The 16,049-nt window shown below is 45.7% G+C and overlaps 2 protein-coding genes across 2 annotated transcripts; one reads left to right on the top strand and one right to left on the bottom strand.

Annotated features, from left to right (window-relative positions):
• Positions 1 to 237: 237 nt before the first annotated feature.
• Pmar_PMAR017445 (hypothetical protein) lies at positions 238 to 2,162 on the bottom strand (the record flags this gene model as incomplete). The annotated part of the gene is made up of 5 exons (XM_002784719.1): positions 238 to 437; positions 1,162 to 1,345; positions 1,573 to 1,668; positions 1,952 to 2,047; positions 2,094 to 2,162. 5 exons carry the CDS (start codon positions 2,160 to 2,162, stop codon positions 238 to 240), a joined length of 645 nt encoding a protein of 214 aa, XP_002784765.1.
• Positions 2,163 to 5,350: 3,188 nt separating this feature from the next.
• On the top strand, positions 5,351 to 14,956 carry Pmar_PMAR017444 (hypothetical protein; the record flags this gene model as incomplete). Its single annotated transcript, XM_002784718.1, has 23 exons — positions 5,351 to 6,641; positions 6,839 to 7,011; positions 8,554 to 8,607; positions 8,692 to 8,781; positions 8,837 to 8,973; positions 9,027 to 9,113; positions 9,164 to 9,242; positions 9,763 to 9,837; positions 9,890 to 10,045; positions 10,158 to 10,289; positions 10,419 to 10,479; positions 11,154 to 11,308; positions 11,353 to 11,425; positions 12,207 to 12,276; positions 12,536 to 12,623; positions 12,673 to 12,819; positions 13,092 to 13,225; positions 13,271 to 13,406; positions 13,450 to 13,555; positions 13,826 to 13,945; positions 14,002 to 14,195; positions 14,607 to 14,694; positions 14,744 to 14,956. 23 exons carry the CDS (start codon positions 5,351 to 5,353, stop codon positions 14,776 to 14,778), a joined length of 3,681 nt encoding a protein of 1,226 aa, XP_002784764.1. The 3' UTR covers positions 14,779 to 14,956.
• Positions 14,957 to 16,049: the final 1,093 nt, after the last annotated feature.

Below are 16,049 nucleotides of genomic sequence, written 5' to 3'. Positions count from 1 at the left end.
ATGTGATGACATTTACATGGGAAATGTGTTCTGACCATATGAGAAATCAAAACGATTGAGTGCTCCGGAAAAATTGGAGTTTCATGACGCGTGAAGTGACGTAAAACTCGGTGAAAAACGCGATATTCGCGGTGATATGCAATAGTCGTGAAATATAATTTTCACTAGTGTTTTTCATATCACTAGGGTCAAGAAACTCCAATATATGTTCAAACTCAGAAGTACTCGACATGTCCATCAACGGACCTCTTCTGAATCTTCTTTTGAGGGCAGCTTTTGCATCTTATCTATTCTGTTTCTGCATGCCTTATACCACTCAATAGCCGGAGTAACATTGCCGTTTTTCAGGGCTTCCTTAATGCTCCTTATTTTCTCATCAATGACAATATCAGGTTCGAAATCGCCACTTTCAAGAGCTGGGAAATGATCCATAGAACCTACCGAAGAGTCATTGTGTCTAAATTTCCCTACTTTTCCAGGAAATATGTGAAATTCCCGGGAAAAATTGCGAAAATTGCTTGGTAAAATCATCTACAAACCCGACCAAGGAACCACGATGACTGAATTTGTATATTTTTCCAGAAAACATATAAAATTTCCGGAAAAAAAATCGAAAATTTGAGCATTTTCTATCATACATTTACCAATAAAATCAAGCAATTTTCACAAGCAATTTTTTCATTTTTATTTTGAAAATAATATTTTCCCGCAATTATTCAGCATTCAAGCGTTACGCGCCCGAAAACTCGGAAAAATTTAGAGTGTGAAAATTAATATACCAAAATTTCCGAAGCTTCATTTCATTGTGAATTGTAGCTGACACGATGCAAGTTCTTCTGTTGAGAATTATGCAAGTCTCGCCCATAATGCGACGAGTACCGTTTTTTCCCGAGGTGAAAATTCCCTCGATGTGAATTTTTCCCCCACGATGTTCTCATAGAACGGGCAGAAATTCAAGTAGTAATGAGCGTACTGGTGACAATCAGAAAATTCTGAGAAAATTTTCGAATATTTCTCCCCCGATTTATGTATAACACTTCGGAATTCACTGAGAAAACCAAACATGTACTCCAACACTGCGAAGAAATTCTCAACAGTTTTTCTTTTTTTCTTCCCCACAAGAACGCTCCTAAAATTATCAAATAATTCTCCGATGCTCACCCGTCTTCGAGTTTTCCACAACTCGTCCCAAGGTGTGTGCAAATCCGTTCCGAGCGAGCCATTCCACCAACAGGAAGGTATCGCCGCCTCCCCAGTCAGCGAGGTCCTCATCAGCAACCTCGTCTGCTGATGCTAAGTCGTCTATTGCCGTTACGCGATGTTTGATATTGTCAACTAATTTCGCCTGAAAATTACCATCATGGCTGTTATGACTCAAATTACCAATTTTTTCTGCATATTCAATGACCCCATTATTACTAATTCTCAACATGAAAAGTCGATGAAGGAGAACTTTTCCTACTTTCACCGCGGCGAGTGGGAAATAAAAATTCAAAATTTTTCTGCCGGATTCGGAACTCTAGAGGAAATCAAAAGATCAATTCCATCGTGTGAAAACCTTGAGAAACTTACTTGTTCACGTTTCTTCTCGTACAGTCGTTTCTCAACGATATCTAATTTCTTCAGCAATTTCTCGACAGTTTCTGCCGAGTTTCCAGCCGAACCAACCTAACGTAGAAGACGGATTTACCATTGAAAAAAGGTATGAATTCTCTTCGACACGAAACGGGAAATTCCAATGTTGACAATCGAGCGTTATGAAAGTCAGAATCGCTTCCCACAAGGAAAAAATAATTCGAAGAATTTCGGGTGATTCTACCAATTTTGGTGTCACTGAAAGTCTGCGAATAATCGTGTCAGTCTCGACAGATTACGAAAGTCCATCGACGAGAGAATTCTAGTGTGGTAGTGAAATAGTAGTGAAAAAATATTCAATCGAAGTGATACTCACCTTGCCGCTAGCAATGAAGTTATGAATCAACAGCAGTTCCCGCTCGATATCTTTGCGGTCTCTTCGAAAATCAGCCGATAAGACCTCTAATGGTAACTAAAAGCACTCTTGAGGGTGAAATACTTAACGAGTGATGTTATACTCGCAAGAAAGATCCTCCACATGTGAGTTTCCTCCGTTTACCAGTATCGTTATCGCCGTCAGCGCTCATGAAGTGAAAATGGATGTAAAAAATTTAACTGCCTTCTCTGGAGAATTTTTCTTTTTGGCCGACCAGAAAAGTCTTCGTATTCCATTCGTCTCTCGAGCACTACGATGGAATTCTTTTTGCCCGCATTTTCGATGCAAATCTGCCCCATCCAAGACTGTTACCATCTCATTCATAAGAATGGAAATTGATAACAAGACACGAGCAAGTGCACTGATGAAACTGCTGATATGCAAACCTGCGGAGCTCTACTCATTCCGAAGATCAGAAAGTCAGTTAAGCTCGCGAAGACTGAGGCGTATCTTGAGTGGGATATACCTCTGGCATAGCTGCCCCAACTCTAGTAGCTTGTTACTAATAAGGCCTCTCGAGGTGATGCCGAGTACGGCTCCCTGTACATCTTGGGGGTGGCATAGGTGCCCCAATCCCTAATAGCCTATTCCTAATAAGGCATCTCAAGGTGATGCCGAGTACGGCTCCCTGTACATCTTGGGGGTGGCATAGGTGCCCCAATCCCTAATAGCCTATTCCTAATAAGGCACCTCAAGGTGATGCCGAGTACGGTTCCCTGTACATCTTGGGGGTGGCATAGGTGCCCCAATCCCTAATAGCCTATTCCTAATAAGGCATCTCAAGGTGATGCCGAGTACGGCTCTTTGTACATCTTGGGTGTGGCATAGGTGCCCCATCCCTAATAGCCTATTCCTAATAAGACATCTCGAGGTGATGCCGAGTACGGCTCTCTCTGCATCTTGGGGGTGGCATAGCTGCCCCATCCCTCTCCCCCATTATGGCACACAATAACTGTGCGCGTGCGTGCAGAGCTGAGAACCGTACTACGGCCGATGATAACCAAAATCGACCTGTTGCCGTAAATAGTGACAGAGTAGTCCAAATTTAGTGACAAAACTTGACAGGACTCCTGAAGTGTTGGTCGCTTGTAATAAATGGTCTTAGTGTTGAGCGGCTCTAATGAGTCATTAATGATCAATTCACATACGATATGTGCGGTCGGAGACATTATTTGGGACTTCTATCGGGAGGCACACGAGATCACCACGTGGTAGAGAGGCTTCTGATTTTGAATATTCACAATCCACAAACCGTGGATTCATCCCCCGTAAGATATCCCATGCCCTACGGAGGGCCGGTTACACCTGCGTATTTTGTGAGGAAGTGGAGCGCGCTCGCCCAGAGGCACGCATGGGCCGTTCGGCTAAGCGGGTGCTCATCCGGTACTTCCAATTCTGTACGACCCCAATACTGTACGACAGGTTGATCTCGCTCGCCCGAACATGTCCATGGAGTACCCTCCAATATTGTACGACGGATTCATGCATTTGGGTGCCCTGTCCAATACTGTACGACTGGTCCAGTCGCAATGGTGGGTCTCTCTCGTTGCGCTTTGGTAGGAGCTGCTTTGGAGTATCTCAGAATGAAGAGCCCGTACATTCAACGAGGAGAGAGAACGGTGACAACAATGCAGCAGTGTCATGACTGGTGAGTCACGAGGAAAACCTTCCAGGTAAGTGGATTTATCTGTGAGCTCGCAGGGCAATATACACATGATCAACTTCACGTGTTAGCGACGGTGATGAAGATTCGGTGAATTATTGTCGAATTTTATAAACTTCCACCTAAGTCGTGCGCCATCTTCCACAATGTGGCGTTGACAGTGTCAGCTTGGCACTCGTGCATAAACCGGATATTATCCAACTGATGATATCGGTGGGGAACATAAGTAAAATTCCACCACCGAAGCTGGCATAGCATAAGCTGTTGAAGTATTCGCGTCTTCTGAGACAACGCAAATACTTCAGTGTCAAGTACAGGCTGTACTGTACAGCGAGCGCTGGTTGTGCGGCGCTGGGACCGTATCGAATCCCGACGCATTTCAATCTGAATTGCCAACTCAATCGTGCTAGGTATAGGTCTGCCTTAGTCTGGCATATATTTCACATGGTGAATTTTACCAGTTGTTTAGCGAAGATGAATTACAGCTCTTCAATCTGCCCTCCATTGGAAAGTCTCCAGTTTCCTATCGCTTCAGTCATCATCCTGGGTTTAATAATGCGATAAAAATACGGGATCGTTCTACGATGGGGGCTGATTATTCGGTTCAATGCTGGCAGCATTATGCTGCAAAAGATTGTGGATTGTTGGGTAATTCCGAATTACTCTTTAGGAATCGTGAGTCATGGATTGTCGAAATACTAATTCGACAGCTCAACCGCTCAACAGCTCTTCCGTCCTGCCCTTGCCATATCGCTGCTGTGTAAATCGACCTCGGTCAGCAATTTGCCCTCTTAAGTATTACACTGGGTGAGTATTCGTAAGAATTCCTTACGGGTATTCACCCAGTGAGTCTCTGTGCCAGCGTATTGTGCGGCATTAGCTATGCACATGCGTGCGCTCCGGCCCGGCCTTGAAGGCCCGTTAGAAGGTGATTGACTCTCTTGTAGTTATCTTTCCCCACCTTCCAACCTCGAAGTATGAATACCACTCCACCTTCGCACATCTCTGAGACGCCTCAGCTGCGTGAGGTTGCAGATCAGGTTGACATGGTGGTCAACGTACCTCCTGCTGACGGAGCAGCGGCCTCACGGCTGGAAATAGTTCCCGGAGAACGTCAGGGGACAACTCTCTACTCATATAGGGGATACCTTTACCACCAGAATGCCGCCGGGAATAGCGATCGCCCGCCTGCTCGAGAGAGAGGCTCGGTTTCTTGTCGTTGTAAGAGGTATCGTGGTTGTAAGAGCAATGGATATCGCAAGTGTCATGCTCGGCTAGTCGTGACGGGTAACCTAGATGATGTAAGGCTCGCTTCCGCAACTGTCAAAGGTTCTCACACATGCGGAGATCCGGATGCGCCTTCCATGAAAGGCTACATTGAGATGAAGGAGCGGGCTAAAAAGCTGTCGGTGAGGGCACGTGTCATGGAGCCATTTCACGAGGTGACTCCGAGCATGGACGATGCAGCGGTAGCGGGGTTACCGAGTCGCAAAGCGATACATGAGACTTTGCGCAAAACAAAAAAAACTTCCCTCGGGCTACCGACGGCCCCATCCAGTCGGGAAGGGCTAGCGGCTTTGCCCTCTGCATTTGTCCATGTGAATGCTGGGGGCCTCAGTCGGTCAACCTTATTGTTCGATAGCGGCGAAGGGGATAAGGATCGCCTCATCATCTGGATGGATCCTTGGGTGAAGGACGTGATGAAGAACGACGGAGAAGGTTTCCACATTTCTGTGGATGGGACGTTCAAGACTTCTCCGACTCATTGGGCCCAGCAATTCACGGTCATGGTCCGCTTTGACTGTGGTCGCATGTTTCCTCTATTCTACGCTATTCTCCCGAGAAAGAATGGAAATACCTACGAGCGATTTTTTGCGGCGATAGAGGGATCGCTGACTCAGGATGTGGGGAGCTGCATGATGGATTTTGAATACGCTGTGAGAAAAGCTTTCGAAGGCGTATTCGGGAAAGGAAAGGTTGTTCTTTGCTACTTCCACTTCTGCCAGAACATAAGGCGGAAGTTCGAGAGCCTTATACGGAAGCCGGTTGCTTCTAAGGAGCAGCAGGCTCTGCGAGAAGAGGTTTACTACGACATATTGGCGCTCCCCTTTCTTCCGCTTGATCTCGTGGACTTGGGAATGGATTTCATCTGCGACAAACTCTCGGGAGACGACCGTCGTTTTCTTCTGAAGTACCTCCGCCCTTACTACGGCATGAAAGGCATTCATCCAGCAAGATTGTGGAACTTGCGTTTGCGCGTTGAGCAAGAACTACCGCGGACGAATAATGGCCAGGAGGGATTCCACAACCGTTGGAACGGTCATTTTCCGGGATCAAGCCATCCTACAATCTGGTCATGGATAAGCGTGGTTCATGATCTCATGAAGGAGACGAGGGCCGAATTACTTATGATGCGAGAGGGGGAAATCTGGCCTCGTGAAGCTCGATACCTCGAGAATGACGCGATACTGCGCAGAGTTTGTCGCTTCAGAGTAGATTCGGCGAGCCTCGGGAGCTGGTTCGATAAAGTAAGGGCTTCCATCAGGAGGATCGTGAAGGATATGCGTCGCGAAGTTGACGAGGCGGAGTCTCTAGAGTTCCCTACTATTGAGCCTGCTACTGATGCGAAGCGCAAGGCAGACTTTGGTCCCAATTATTCGGGAGTGAATCAGCGAAAGCGCCTCGCAGCTGTGACTCTCAACGATGCGGTCGAATTCTCGCAGGATTCGGAATCTTCTGAGCCTCCAAATAACGACACTGTGGTGCTCGGGGTACCCGAGGGTTCCAGCTTGGATGATGGCTTACTTCGCATGTTCAATGAGGTGGCAGCTGCTTTCGCGGGCAACACCTTAGTCGAAAATTCCTTAATGGAGGCTCCTCCGATGCCAGCTCAGGCTGAGGCGGGATCTCAGGGTATCGCAGTTCAACCACCTTCCCAGGAGAAGTCGGGCTCAGACGGAACTGACCGTAAGAGCGATAAAGGACGGAACTCCTTCCCAACTTGGCGTATTTTTCCGGGGAGAGAAGTGGGTACGACCTTGCTCTTGACGACCCAGGATCGAGAGAATTTGGTTGTCGAGGACTCGAGCATTTCCGACCAGGTGATAGAGGCTTGGATGACCCGTATCGAACACAAGTTCAAGAGGAAGGTTAATCGAGCTCAGGCAGTATGGCTATCGGGCTATGGGTTTCCCCTGTGCCTGACAATGATTTGGTTGTCTTGCAGCCAATATCTGACGGCGGTTGTCACTTTACCTGCACGGTGCGGATTAATGGTGATATATTTTACTTTGATAGTTCATACGGAGAGCAGGCTAAGGTCTCGGATTACATGAAGGTACGGCTGAGGCAGCTCTACGGATCTGGTGCTAAGGTGGTATGCCCTTCTGTTCAACAGCAAACCATTGGAAGTAATCTTTGTGGGGCGTTCGTGTTGGCACGACTAACGGCATATGCTGCTTCGCCTCATCAAAAACCTGACAAGTTTCTATTTCGGGAATCTGAGATGAGGCAGCATATTTTCTCCTGCTTGGAAGATGAGAGTAGGCGGTCTCTCCTCTTTCCGAGAATACGAGGCAGGACCCCGCCTGATGTAATCTTATCGAAAAGGTTTTCTTTCACATTGTGATTTTTAATGTAATCAACTTCAATGCATGTATGAGAGAGGGTAGAGCCTCCGTCATGACTGTTGTATGATATACAATTGAGGCAGTATAGGTCTCTTGCAGCGCCAAAGATCTCACGTCACATATATTCCCCATAAATTCCCAGTACCGGTTTAGTTTTCAGTCCTGCTATTGTGCTGTGTTAGTCAATACAGTTCACGGCATCCAACCGTTATGTGCTCTATTCTTCAGTGTAACACACATTAAGACCGTAGTTTTGAAGCGCTCAACAATGTTGTCATTGACTGCCTGTCCGTGACAGGCTGTCACTCTTACCGAGATAACGGGATGAACGATAACATTGTATCTAGCTATTGGACTTACGACTGAATTGAATTGTCTTGGTCGCCGTTTTGTGTCGTACAACTTTGGAACACGCATGAAATCAACTCTTCACGTCGTACAGTGTTGGGAGGCTACATCTGGGCGAGCGAGATCTACCTGTCGTACAGTATTGGGGTCGTACAGAATTGGGGGATTCGCTCATCCGGCGTCGTGCAATTCGAGTTATCGTTCATACAAATGAGTGAAGGAATGAGTTTCTCGCTGATTCAATAATAACAAGTAATAAGCATCTGATGATGGTGGAGCTGGGCGTGCGCGCACACAGCCGTTCCATTCGAAGGTGATCAGTGACCATTGCTTCAGCGCCTCTGTAGCTGACACTAAAAGGGGGCTGAGATCGACCCGAGTATTAAGGTACATCCGCCTTTTGTGAATAGCATTCCCAAAAGGTCGAAAAACATACATCGCCAGATTCGAACCCTGTGGCTCTGGCGTGACGGCGTCACGCTCCCCCATTCACGTGACCTTCCACAACATATTTTAGTCCCCTTTTTGTCTCGGCCTCCACATGGACTCCTCTGATCATAGAAGGCTTGATGATGAGGAAGAACTCTTGCGTCACTTCAGTTGTAGTAGTCCTTGGTGAATCTTGCGCACACGGAAGATTCTCTTTTTTAGTGACAACTTCTGGCCAGTCCCCAGCCAGTATTGGTGAGGCCGATGTAGGAGGCGCTGCGTTCGCTCATGCATGTCCACCTTCCCTCTTAGACCCTACCCACAGGCTCGCGTTCCCTTGGGAGTGCTAGTACGACCGAGGGAGGCGACTCGAGGATGTCGTGTCCGAAGGCGCCCAACGCTGAACACCAAGCGATGCTAGAAACCGTAAACGACGTGATGTTACCTCAATCGTCGAATTTTGGGGTCCTCAGGTGTGGCCTTTGGTCATGGATAATGTGGAGAAGAGGATGAACCAGATGGAACAGGTAGTTGGTCGTCGGAGGGGAATTTGTGGTATATTGAAGGCTCTCATTATGGGTATGGAGGAAAAGGCGTGGTATGCTCTTCAGGCGCTAATAAAGAGGCACAACGTGAAGATGATGAACGAGATGCAGGAGGTGGTCAGACAAATAACTACAGCGAAGACTAGAAATGAAGAGGTGATGGGATCGAACCAGGGACCTTTCGGTAGCCACAAGCGATGGTTCGGTGTAGATCCTACTCGCCTATAACACCCGCCTGGGGGAAATCACTAGGGCTTTGACGGACCTAGCGGAGAAGCAAACTTCGTCTGATTCGGTTGATGATCTTAAACGACAAATTAATCTCCTAAGACAACATTTGAACATAAGGTGAGGGGGAGGTCTCGGGTACGATTCCTAGTGGGGGGCATTTATCTTTACAGGTGTGGTCAGACCTCAGAGCAGGTGGGTCAGTTGAAGCAATCTGTGATAATCACTCTACAAAGGGAAAGGACTGAGATGCAGCAAAGGTATGTGAATTTCCCTCACACCACCACACTTGATATGCTTCTTGTTATAGAATGTCGCAACTAATGCGCAACGACCTAACTATGGTAATCCACCAAGTAGATCGTCGGCTCAAGGAAGGACATGCGCAGGTGAGGCGGTTGATGATGATAGTGTCATAGACCTCTTGAAGAGAAGGATATATTTCATCACTTTATTATCATTCGGGTTTCCCCAATGATAATAAAGTAAGGTTTCCGTTCGTATAAGGCAAGAGCCGTTTGCGAAAATATGCACGTAGTCAACTACATGTGTAGGTGACATTTGTGGAAATTTTGAGGAAATTCCCATTGGTTTCTTTACGCTTCCATTTGAATTTTCATGTATATTTTTATAATTAGTGAGGAAACTTCTGGACTCGGCTGAGGAACACGAACACCTATTCCAACACTGGGCAAGAGCGAATCATTATCATTGATTGTCATCGTAACTGTAACGTTGGCTAAAGCCAAACTGTGGTGACTCATCCAGCTTTGAAAAATAACGTCTCCCCAGGATTTGATAACAATGGGGAAATTGATGTTACTAATGTGATGATGACATTTACATGGGAAACTGATTAAAGAATGTGTTCCTAGCCATACGTGCTCGACGAGTGTTTGTAATACTCAGATGCTCGCTTTGAATCGCGTCGTGAGGGAGCTCTGTAGCCTGACGGAAGGAGGAGAAGGTCTACTCACCGAGATAGTACGTGGTGCAGTTCAGACTTGGATCACCAGCGTTTTGTGGAATTCTTCAGCTTCCTAATGACGAGGGGTCTTTGCCATCCTTGGAGCCTAGCAAGATTTTGAATGATAATTCTCGTGGGAGTAACACTGGTGGCACGTCGGTGTCAACTAGCAGTTTCCCTCGGCAACAGCAACAACAGCAGCAACAACAAACACAGCCGCAGGGGGTAAGGTGGAATCAGACTATATGGTGTAATGGTAGAGTGTGAGGTTGTCCATCGTAAGGGTCCATGTTCGATTCCTAGGTTCGCGTTTTTCCGGTAATTTTCTTATCCTCAGATGAGCACTACCTTACCAGGCTTCAATCGACCACAAGGCTCGACGAGCGGAGCAGGCGCGGCAGCAGCAGCTACGTCCTCCTCGTCATCAAGCGCTATGAACATTAATTCAGCCGCTCCTAAAGCTGCATCGGTAGGTCCTACTCGGGAATACTGCCTGATTCGACACATTCGGGATGAGTTCGTTATTGCAGTAGTAGCTGTTGGGGACTTATATCTATGAACTAGGACGTGGTGTGAATGTTCGGTTTTTTCATTTTAGGGTAATGCGGCGCAACAGGCGGCATTGACAAAAAGGATTGCAGAGTTGATCAAACGGCAAGGTAGGGGAGTCTATATAAATGGAGTTTTACGCGAAGTAGCGTCGTAAAACTCGCGATATTCAACGCGCTGATATGCAGTAGTAGTTGTGAAATATATTTTCTTTATTACTAGGGCGGTGAAATCCCAATATACTAAACCGTACTGATGTTTTTATAAAATAAGAATAATGAGTTTGATAATATTATATAAAATTTATATCACTCCTGATAATGACGAATGACAAAAATATAATGGAGTTTCACGATCACCCGTTTTACGTGAAGTGGCGTCGTAAAACTCGGTGATATGCAGCAGTAGTCGTGACATATGTTTTTCACTAGTGTTTTTTCATATCACTAGGGTGAAGAAACTCCAATATAGTATGTGACTTTTCCTCTGCAAGTGTCGGAATGCTGAAGAGTTGATCTTGTTGACAATCTTCTGACGATCATCATCAACACAGTCGCGGCAGAGTTGGCAAACGACGAGATTTTTAAATACATTTATGTGCTCATCAAAAAGACTCCTAAAAAAGTGCGAAATATTCGTACTGGCAACACGTGTCCACTCGCATTGAAAATATTTCTATGGAGTAATACCCTCTCAGAAATGGGACGTTCTGAGAAATATGGTATGATATATAAATATAAATTATTTTCACTATTACTATATCGAAGAATACTTTCTTTTTCAGGTGTTAACGTATCGTCCCAACCTGCTATCGCCCAGTTGCTGGCGCACCTGCCGCAGCAACAGCAACAACAACTTCAACAGCTACTACAACAACAACAGCAACAACAACAACAACAACAGAAGACGACATATGGGATGGCGCCTTCGACAGGACAGGTGAATTTACAAGACGGGGATTTGTGATATGCTGTTGTTGTTAGCAAACTTCTCTGAGATCGTTGAATACCCAGGCTCAGCAGCAGCAGCAACAGCGTCAACAACGAGCCTTGAATAGTAATGTTGGGGTTATGGTATGAATCTAATATTCAATAATTATTAATAATGGATTTTCTTGGCTCTAGTGATATGAAAAACGCACTAGTGAAAAACATATTCCACGACTACTGCATATCGCGAGTTTTTCACCGAGTTTTTCGCCACCACTTCACGTAAAACGGGTCGTCGTGAAACTCCAATGCATTGTAGTAGCAACTTGCCGGATGGCATGGTTCTAGTTATATTCTCAATTTTTCCTATACAGTGTTGGAGTAGGAATATATGTAATCGCTTTCCTCAGCTGCTGAGCTCAGGAGTTTCCTATACAGTGTTGGAGTATGAATATATGAAATCGCTTTCCTCAGCTACTGAGCTCAGGAGTTTATATACGGATTAGCATAGGAGTGGAGTTTCACCTGTGTTACGCGAGGTGGCGTAATACTCTGTTCGCGACCTGCAGTAGTCGTGGAATATACTTTTCACTATCGTTTCTAATCATATCACTAGGGTGAAGAAACTCCAGTGCACAGCAACTAACACGAAGCTGCGAAAAATTTTCCAATTTTAATATTGTCACCAACACATTTAACAAGAAATTGTAAACTATTCGCCATTGAAGAGACAATGTCGTCTTTTTTACGTCTGCTTTCGTTACAGTCTAAAACTATAGGGGGCTTAGTTACCATAATTCTCACGTTTCGAGGCGTGATATCTTCTACGTTTAGCGACAACTCTGCTATGTAGTTGACCATGTGCATATTCCCCCTCACACATATTCTCTTCATTTTTATTATCACAGGTCTATCGCAGCAAGGTCCATCAAACGTCGTGGCATCTGCTGGCCTCTGTCCCTTTATCTCCACCTTTGGGTGGTGTAGTTTTGGTGATAATTGCCAGTAAGGAATTTCGTGGTGCTCGGGAGTTTTCTCGCAATTTGGGTACAGAAAACAATACGAATTCACGGAAATTTCCTCTTAAAATTTTCATATTGTCATTCAGGGTTGCAATTACTCCTAAAATGTAAGGAGTAGTTGGTATCACCAAAGGTTGACGGAAGTCGCGGATTACTAAAGATTCCTCCACGAATATACACCAACATATTTTTAAATGATTTGCTTGTCTGTGAAGGTACATGCATATGATCAGCAATAGGGAGCCTCTCCGGCAGCTTCCGTCGGCTATGATAGCCCAGTTACAACAGCAATACGCGGCTCAGGTGAGCGGCGTTATTGAGGAAATGCAAGATTAGCAAGATTTATTCTTAGGTATTGTCTGGGCAAATCACGACTAGTGCGGAGTTGATGCAAGCCATTGCTAACTCTGGCGCTGCTAAGCAAAACCAAGCTACTACTACTACTACTGCTGGTGCTGGTGCTGGCATGCAGTCGGTTTTCCAGGCGGGGACTGCAACGGTAATGTGGATAGTGTCGTAAGAATATGGTCATTTAGGCTTTTTTAATAAGAAAATTTTTTTTTTCAAAATTTAATCAACCAATTTTGCCTTGCCCTATCCGAGGGCAGTTCCAGAAGGGGAGAATGGTAGAGATCGTTAATAGATGAAATATTAAGCGACCATGCAATTTTTCAAGGGGAAAATTGAGTTCGTGATGTGATGGCATTTACATGGGAAACTGATTGAAGAATGTGCCCTCCCTCCCTTGGGAAGATTAGAGTATTATGTCAGGTTTCAACACCGTCATCGTCGACATCTGGCCCCCAGCATGATCTGATCGCCTCACAGATAGCGCATCAGCAAGAAGGTCTTAGCATGGGTGCTAAGGCGAAGACTATCTCTTGCAAGTTTAACGCTGTTGGAAAGTAAGCCCTTTTATGATTTATAGGACTACTCGGAGGATCTAACAGGTGCGCATATGGTTCGCGGTGCGCATACAGGCATGCAGGAGAAGGCGCTGCTGTCGGTGGCGGTAATAATAATAGCTCGTCGAATCAGCCTACTACTACTGCTGCTATTCTAGCTGCTATGGCAAAGGAAACTCGGGTGGGTTCACTACTTAGTGATTTTGTAAAAGGGAACCTATCAGGCTCAGCAAAATGCACCGTTATTGACGATATCGCAGCAACAACAACTACTGCTACAGAAAGGGCAACAGCAGCAGCAACAGACGGGGACAGGCCGACAGTTGACGGGTGAGTGCTTCGTCGTTGCACGCATGCACAAGGGATGCGAGCTACTAGCGATAATCATTTACTCATAGTCTGGTAGTATTTTCTGTGTGCATTAGTTATATATTTTTTATTTTATTATTTGCTCGCCTTCACAGTGTTGGAGGAATACACGTTCACTTTCCTCGTGAGAATTCTGGTAGAAGTGTGCAAAAATCAGTAGACAGAATTTTCGTATTGTCACTAACACATGTAGTTGACCATGTGCATATTCCCCCTCCAAACTGCGATTAGGTCCAGGGGTGAGCGCGGCTCGAAGCTCATCCGAGGGGCCTCGAGCTCCCGAATCACAAAGCAAAGATATGAGTGATTCGATCAGTGCGGAAGCGGTGACCAGCGCTTGGCTGAAAGATCGTAATTTTTATTTTTAGCGGAGCGAAGCGTGGCAGGATTGCATTTTTTGATGGTAGATTTGTCTGGAACGTCGTGGGCGGAGAGATTAAGCTCGGCAAAGCCCGAGCAGCCTTCCTCCCCCTTCCGTGATGGGGGTGGTGATGATGGGGCGGTTGCTGCTGCTGCTGCTACGCCACCCTCGTCACCGCCGCCTCCGGAAGATCCTACTAAGGGTAGTGAAGACCAGCAGGAATCGGAAGTGAATTATCAGGTATGATTATCGTTTTCTATGTATGCATGGATTCATAGATAGCTGTGATGATATTACTAATCGTTGGAGTTTCACGATCACCCGTTTTACGCGAAGTGGCGTCGTAAAACTCGGTGAAAAACGCGATATTCAACGCGGTGATATGCAGTAGTATTCGTGAAATATGTTTTTCATATCACTAGGTTGGTGAAACTAGTCGGAAGTGAATTATGAGGTAAAGCTGTTGTATATTATTATATCTTATGTATGCATGGATTTCGAGATGGTTGTGATGATATTACTAATCATGGGAGTTTTATCCATTTTACGTGAAGTGGCGTCGTAAAACTCGGTGATATGCAGTAGTAGTGCTGAAATATGTTTTTCATACTACTAGGGTCTTTTTTGTATCTTAGTTCTGTGTTTCCTCAGAGTAGTAGAAATACCGTGGATTTTGAGGAGGTTGTGGTGAAGGACGAAGCCGACGAGGGTGTTGCGGAATCTGCGGGCCCTCCTCCTGGTAAGTTGAGAAAATTTTTTTTTCCGTAGAATTTTATTTCTATTCTCAGGTTTGGGATTCGGTACTAAAACCGAATCGAGTTGAATAAACGAGTTTTGTTATGCTTTTTATGCTATTTGCGGTCATCGGTTTGCAAAAGCTCGGCGAAGGTTCGCGAAACATTCGTTCATTTCCTAATAGGTCGAAAGGCTTACAGCCGGTCTCTGATTCAATCCGTTTCCTATTTTCGTTACGTTTTTATTTTACATCACCATCATCATCGTCGTATTACCCCCGCAAGGATGGTCTTTGGAGTTGGCAGTTGTTTCAATAGGGATTGGGTCGTCGGCTGCTGCTGGTGCTGTTCACGGTACCGTGGAAGGGTAGAACTAGGACTGTTAGTTGCCTTCTAGAACTATGGTGAATTATGGGTTACTAGGAAATGTTTAGGGAAGACCATAAACAGCATGTGCGGCAGCGACCAATACACCGATGCTTCTATGTGAGCAATCGCTTATATGCCGATATTCTGCTCCGCATTACTGCGGACGAAGAGCGTAGCTTCTCAGTGGTTGGAACTGTACGAGAGAGTTGCCTTTCAGCGACGTCTGGTTCGGGACAGCGATCGGCACAATCGGCACTGCCGGTACGAGAGGCACCCTGAACTCTTCAAGCTGCCTGGCTACTAGCCAGCGGCTAGTGTCGGAATGTTTCTAGCATATATTTTCTCTTTCTGAGGTCTCCGATGTAGGTCTAGGGTACTAGAACTCAACCACTCTTCTCATTGTAGGAGAGAGTAAAGGAGTAAAAAGAAGTATGAATACAATTATTGGGAATAGGGAATCGCTACTCAGCTTAGCTTCAGCTTATCGATATCTTGTCGTCACGACACAGCGCACAATCCTATATCATTCTCTCACACTACTAGGTTCCAGAAGCACTCTGGGTAGCAAGCCTCGGTGGATTCGGCAGAAGATTGAGGCTTGTTAACGAGCTGTTTGTTATCTTGAGTGTACCTTGCGTGTCTCCGTCTGCAGATGACATACACCTGGCCACAACTCGAAGGCTAGATGTTCGAACCAATTGCCATGCTGCTAGTGGACTCAGGCTGTGATCTTCTTACTGAGAAATTATTACTACTGTAGAGACGCGAAAGGGAACATACTCATCACCTTGGCGCTGAGAGGACAGCGTAGCTGATCATTCGTTTTCCCATTTGACGTGTTGATACACGTTATGCTGATTGGTCCTCGTGACCTGTAGGAAAAACTACAGTTGAGATCCAACCTTTCTTAGCATGCTATTCCCATGGTAGGAGTGTAGATGTGCAGTTGGCGAGATTGAGAAAGCACTGATTCAAATTACGAGGTCTCCAT

Source organism: Perkinsus marinus, assembly GCF_000006405.1.
Source record: "Perkinsus marinus ATCC 50983 genomic scaffold scf_1104296934654, whole genome shotgun sequence".
Lineage (NCBI taxonomy): Eukaryota > Perkinsozoa > Perkinsida > Perkinsidae > Perkinsus > Perkinsus marinus.
Note: the sequence above shows the minus strand (reverse complement) of the source record. Positions and strands in the feature narration are given on the sequence as shown.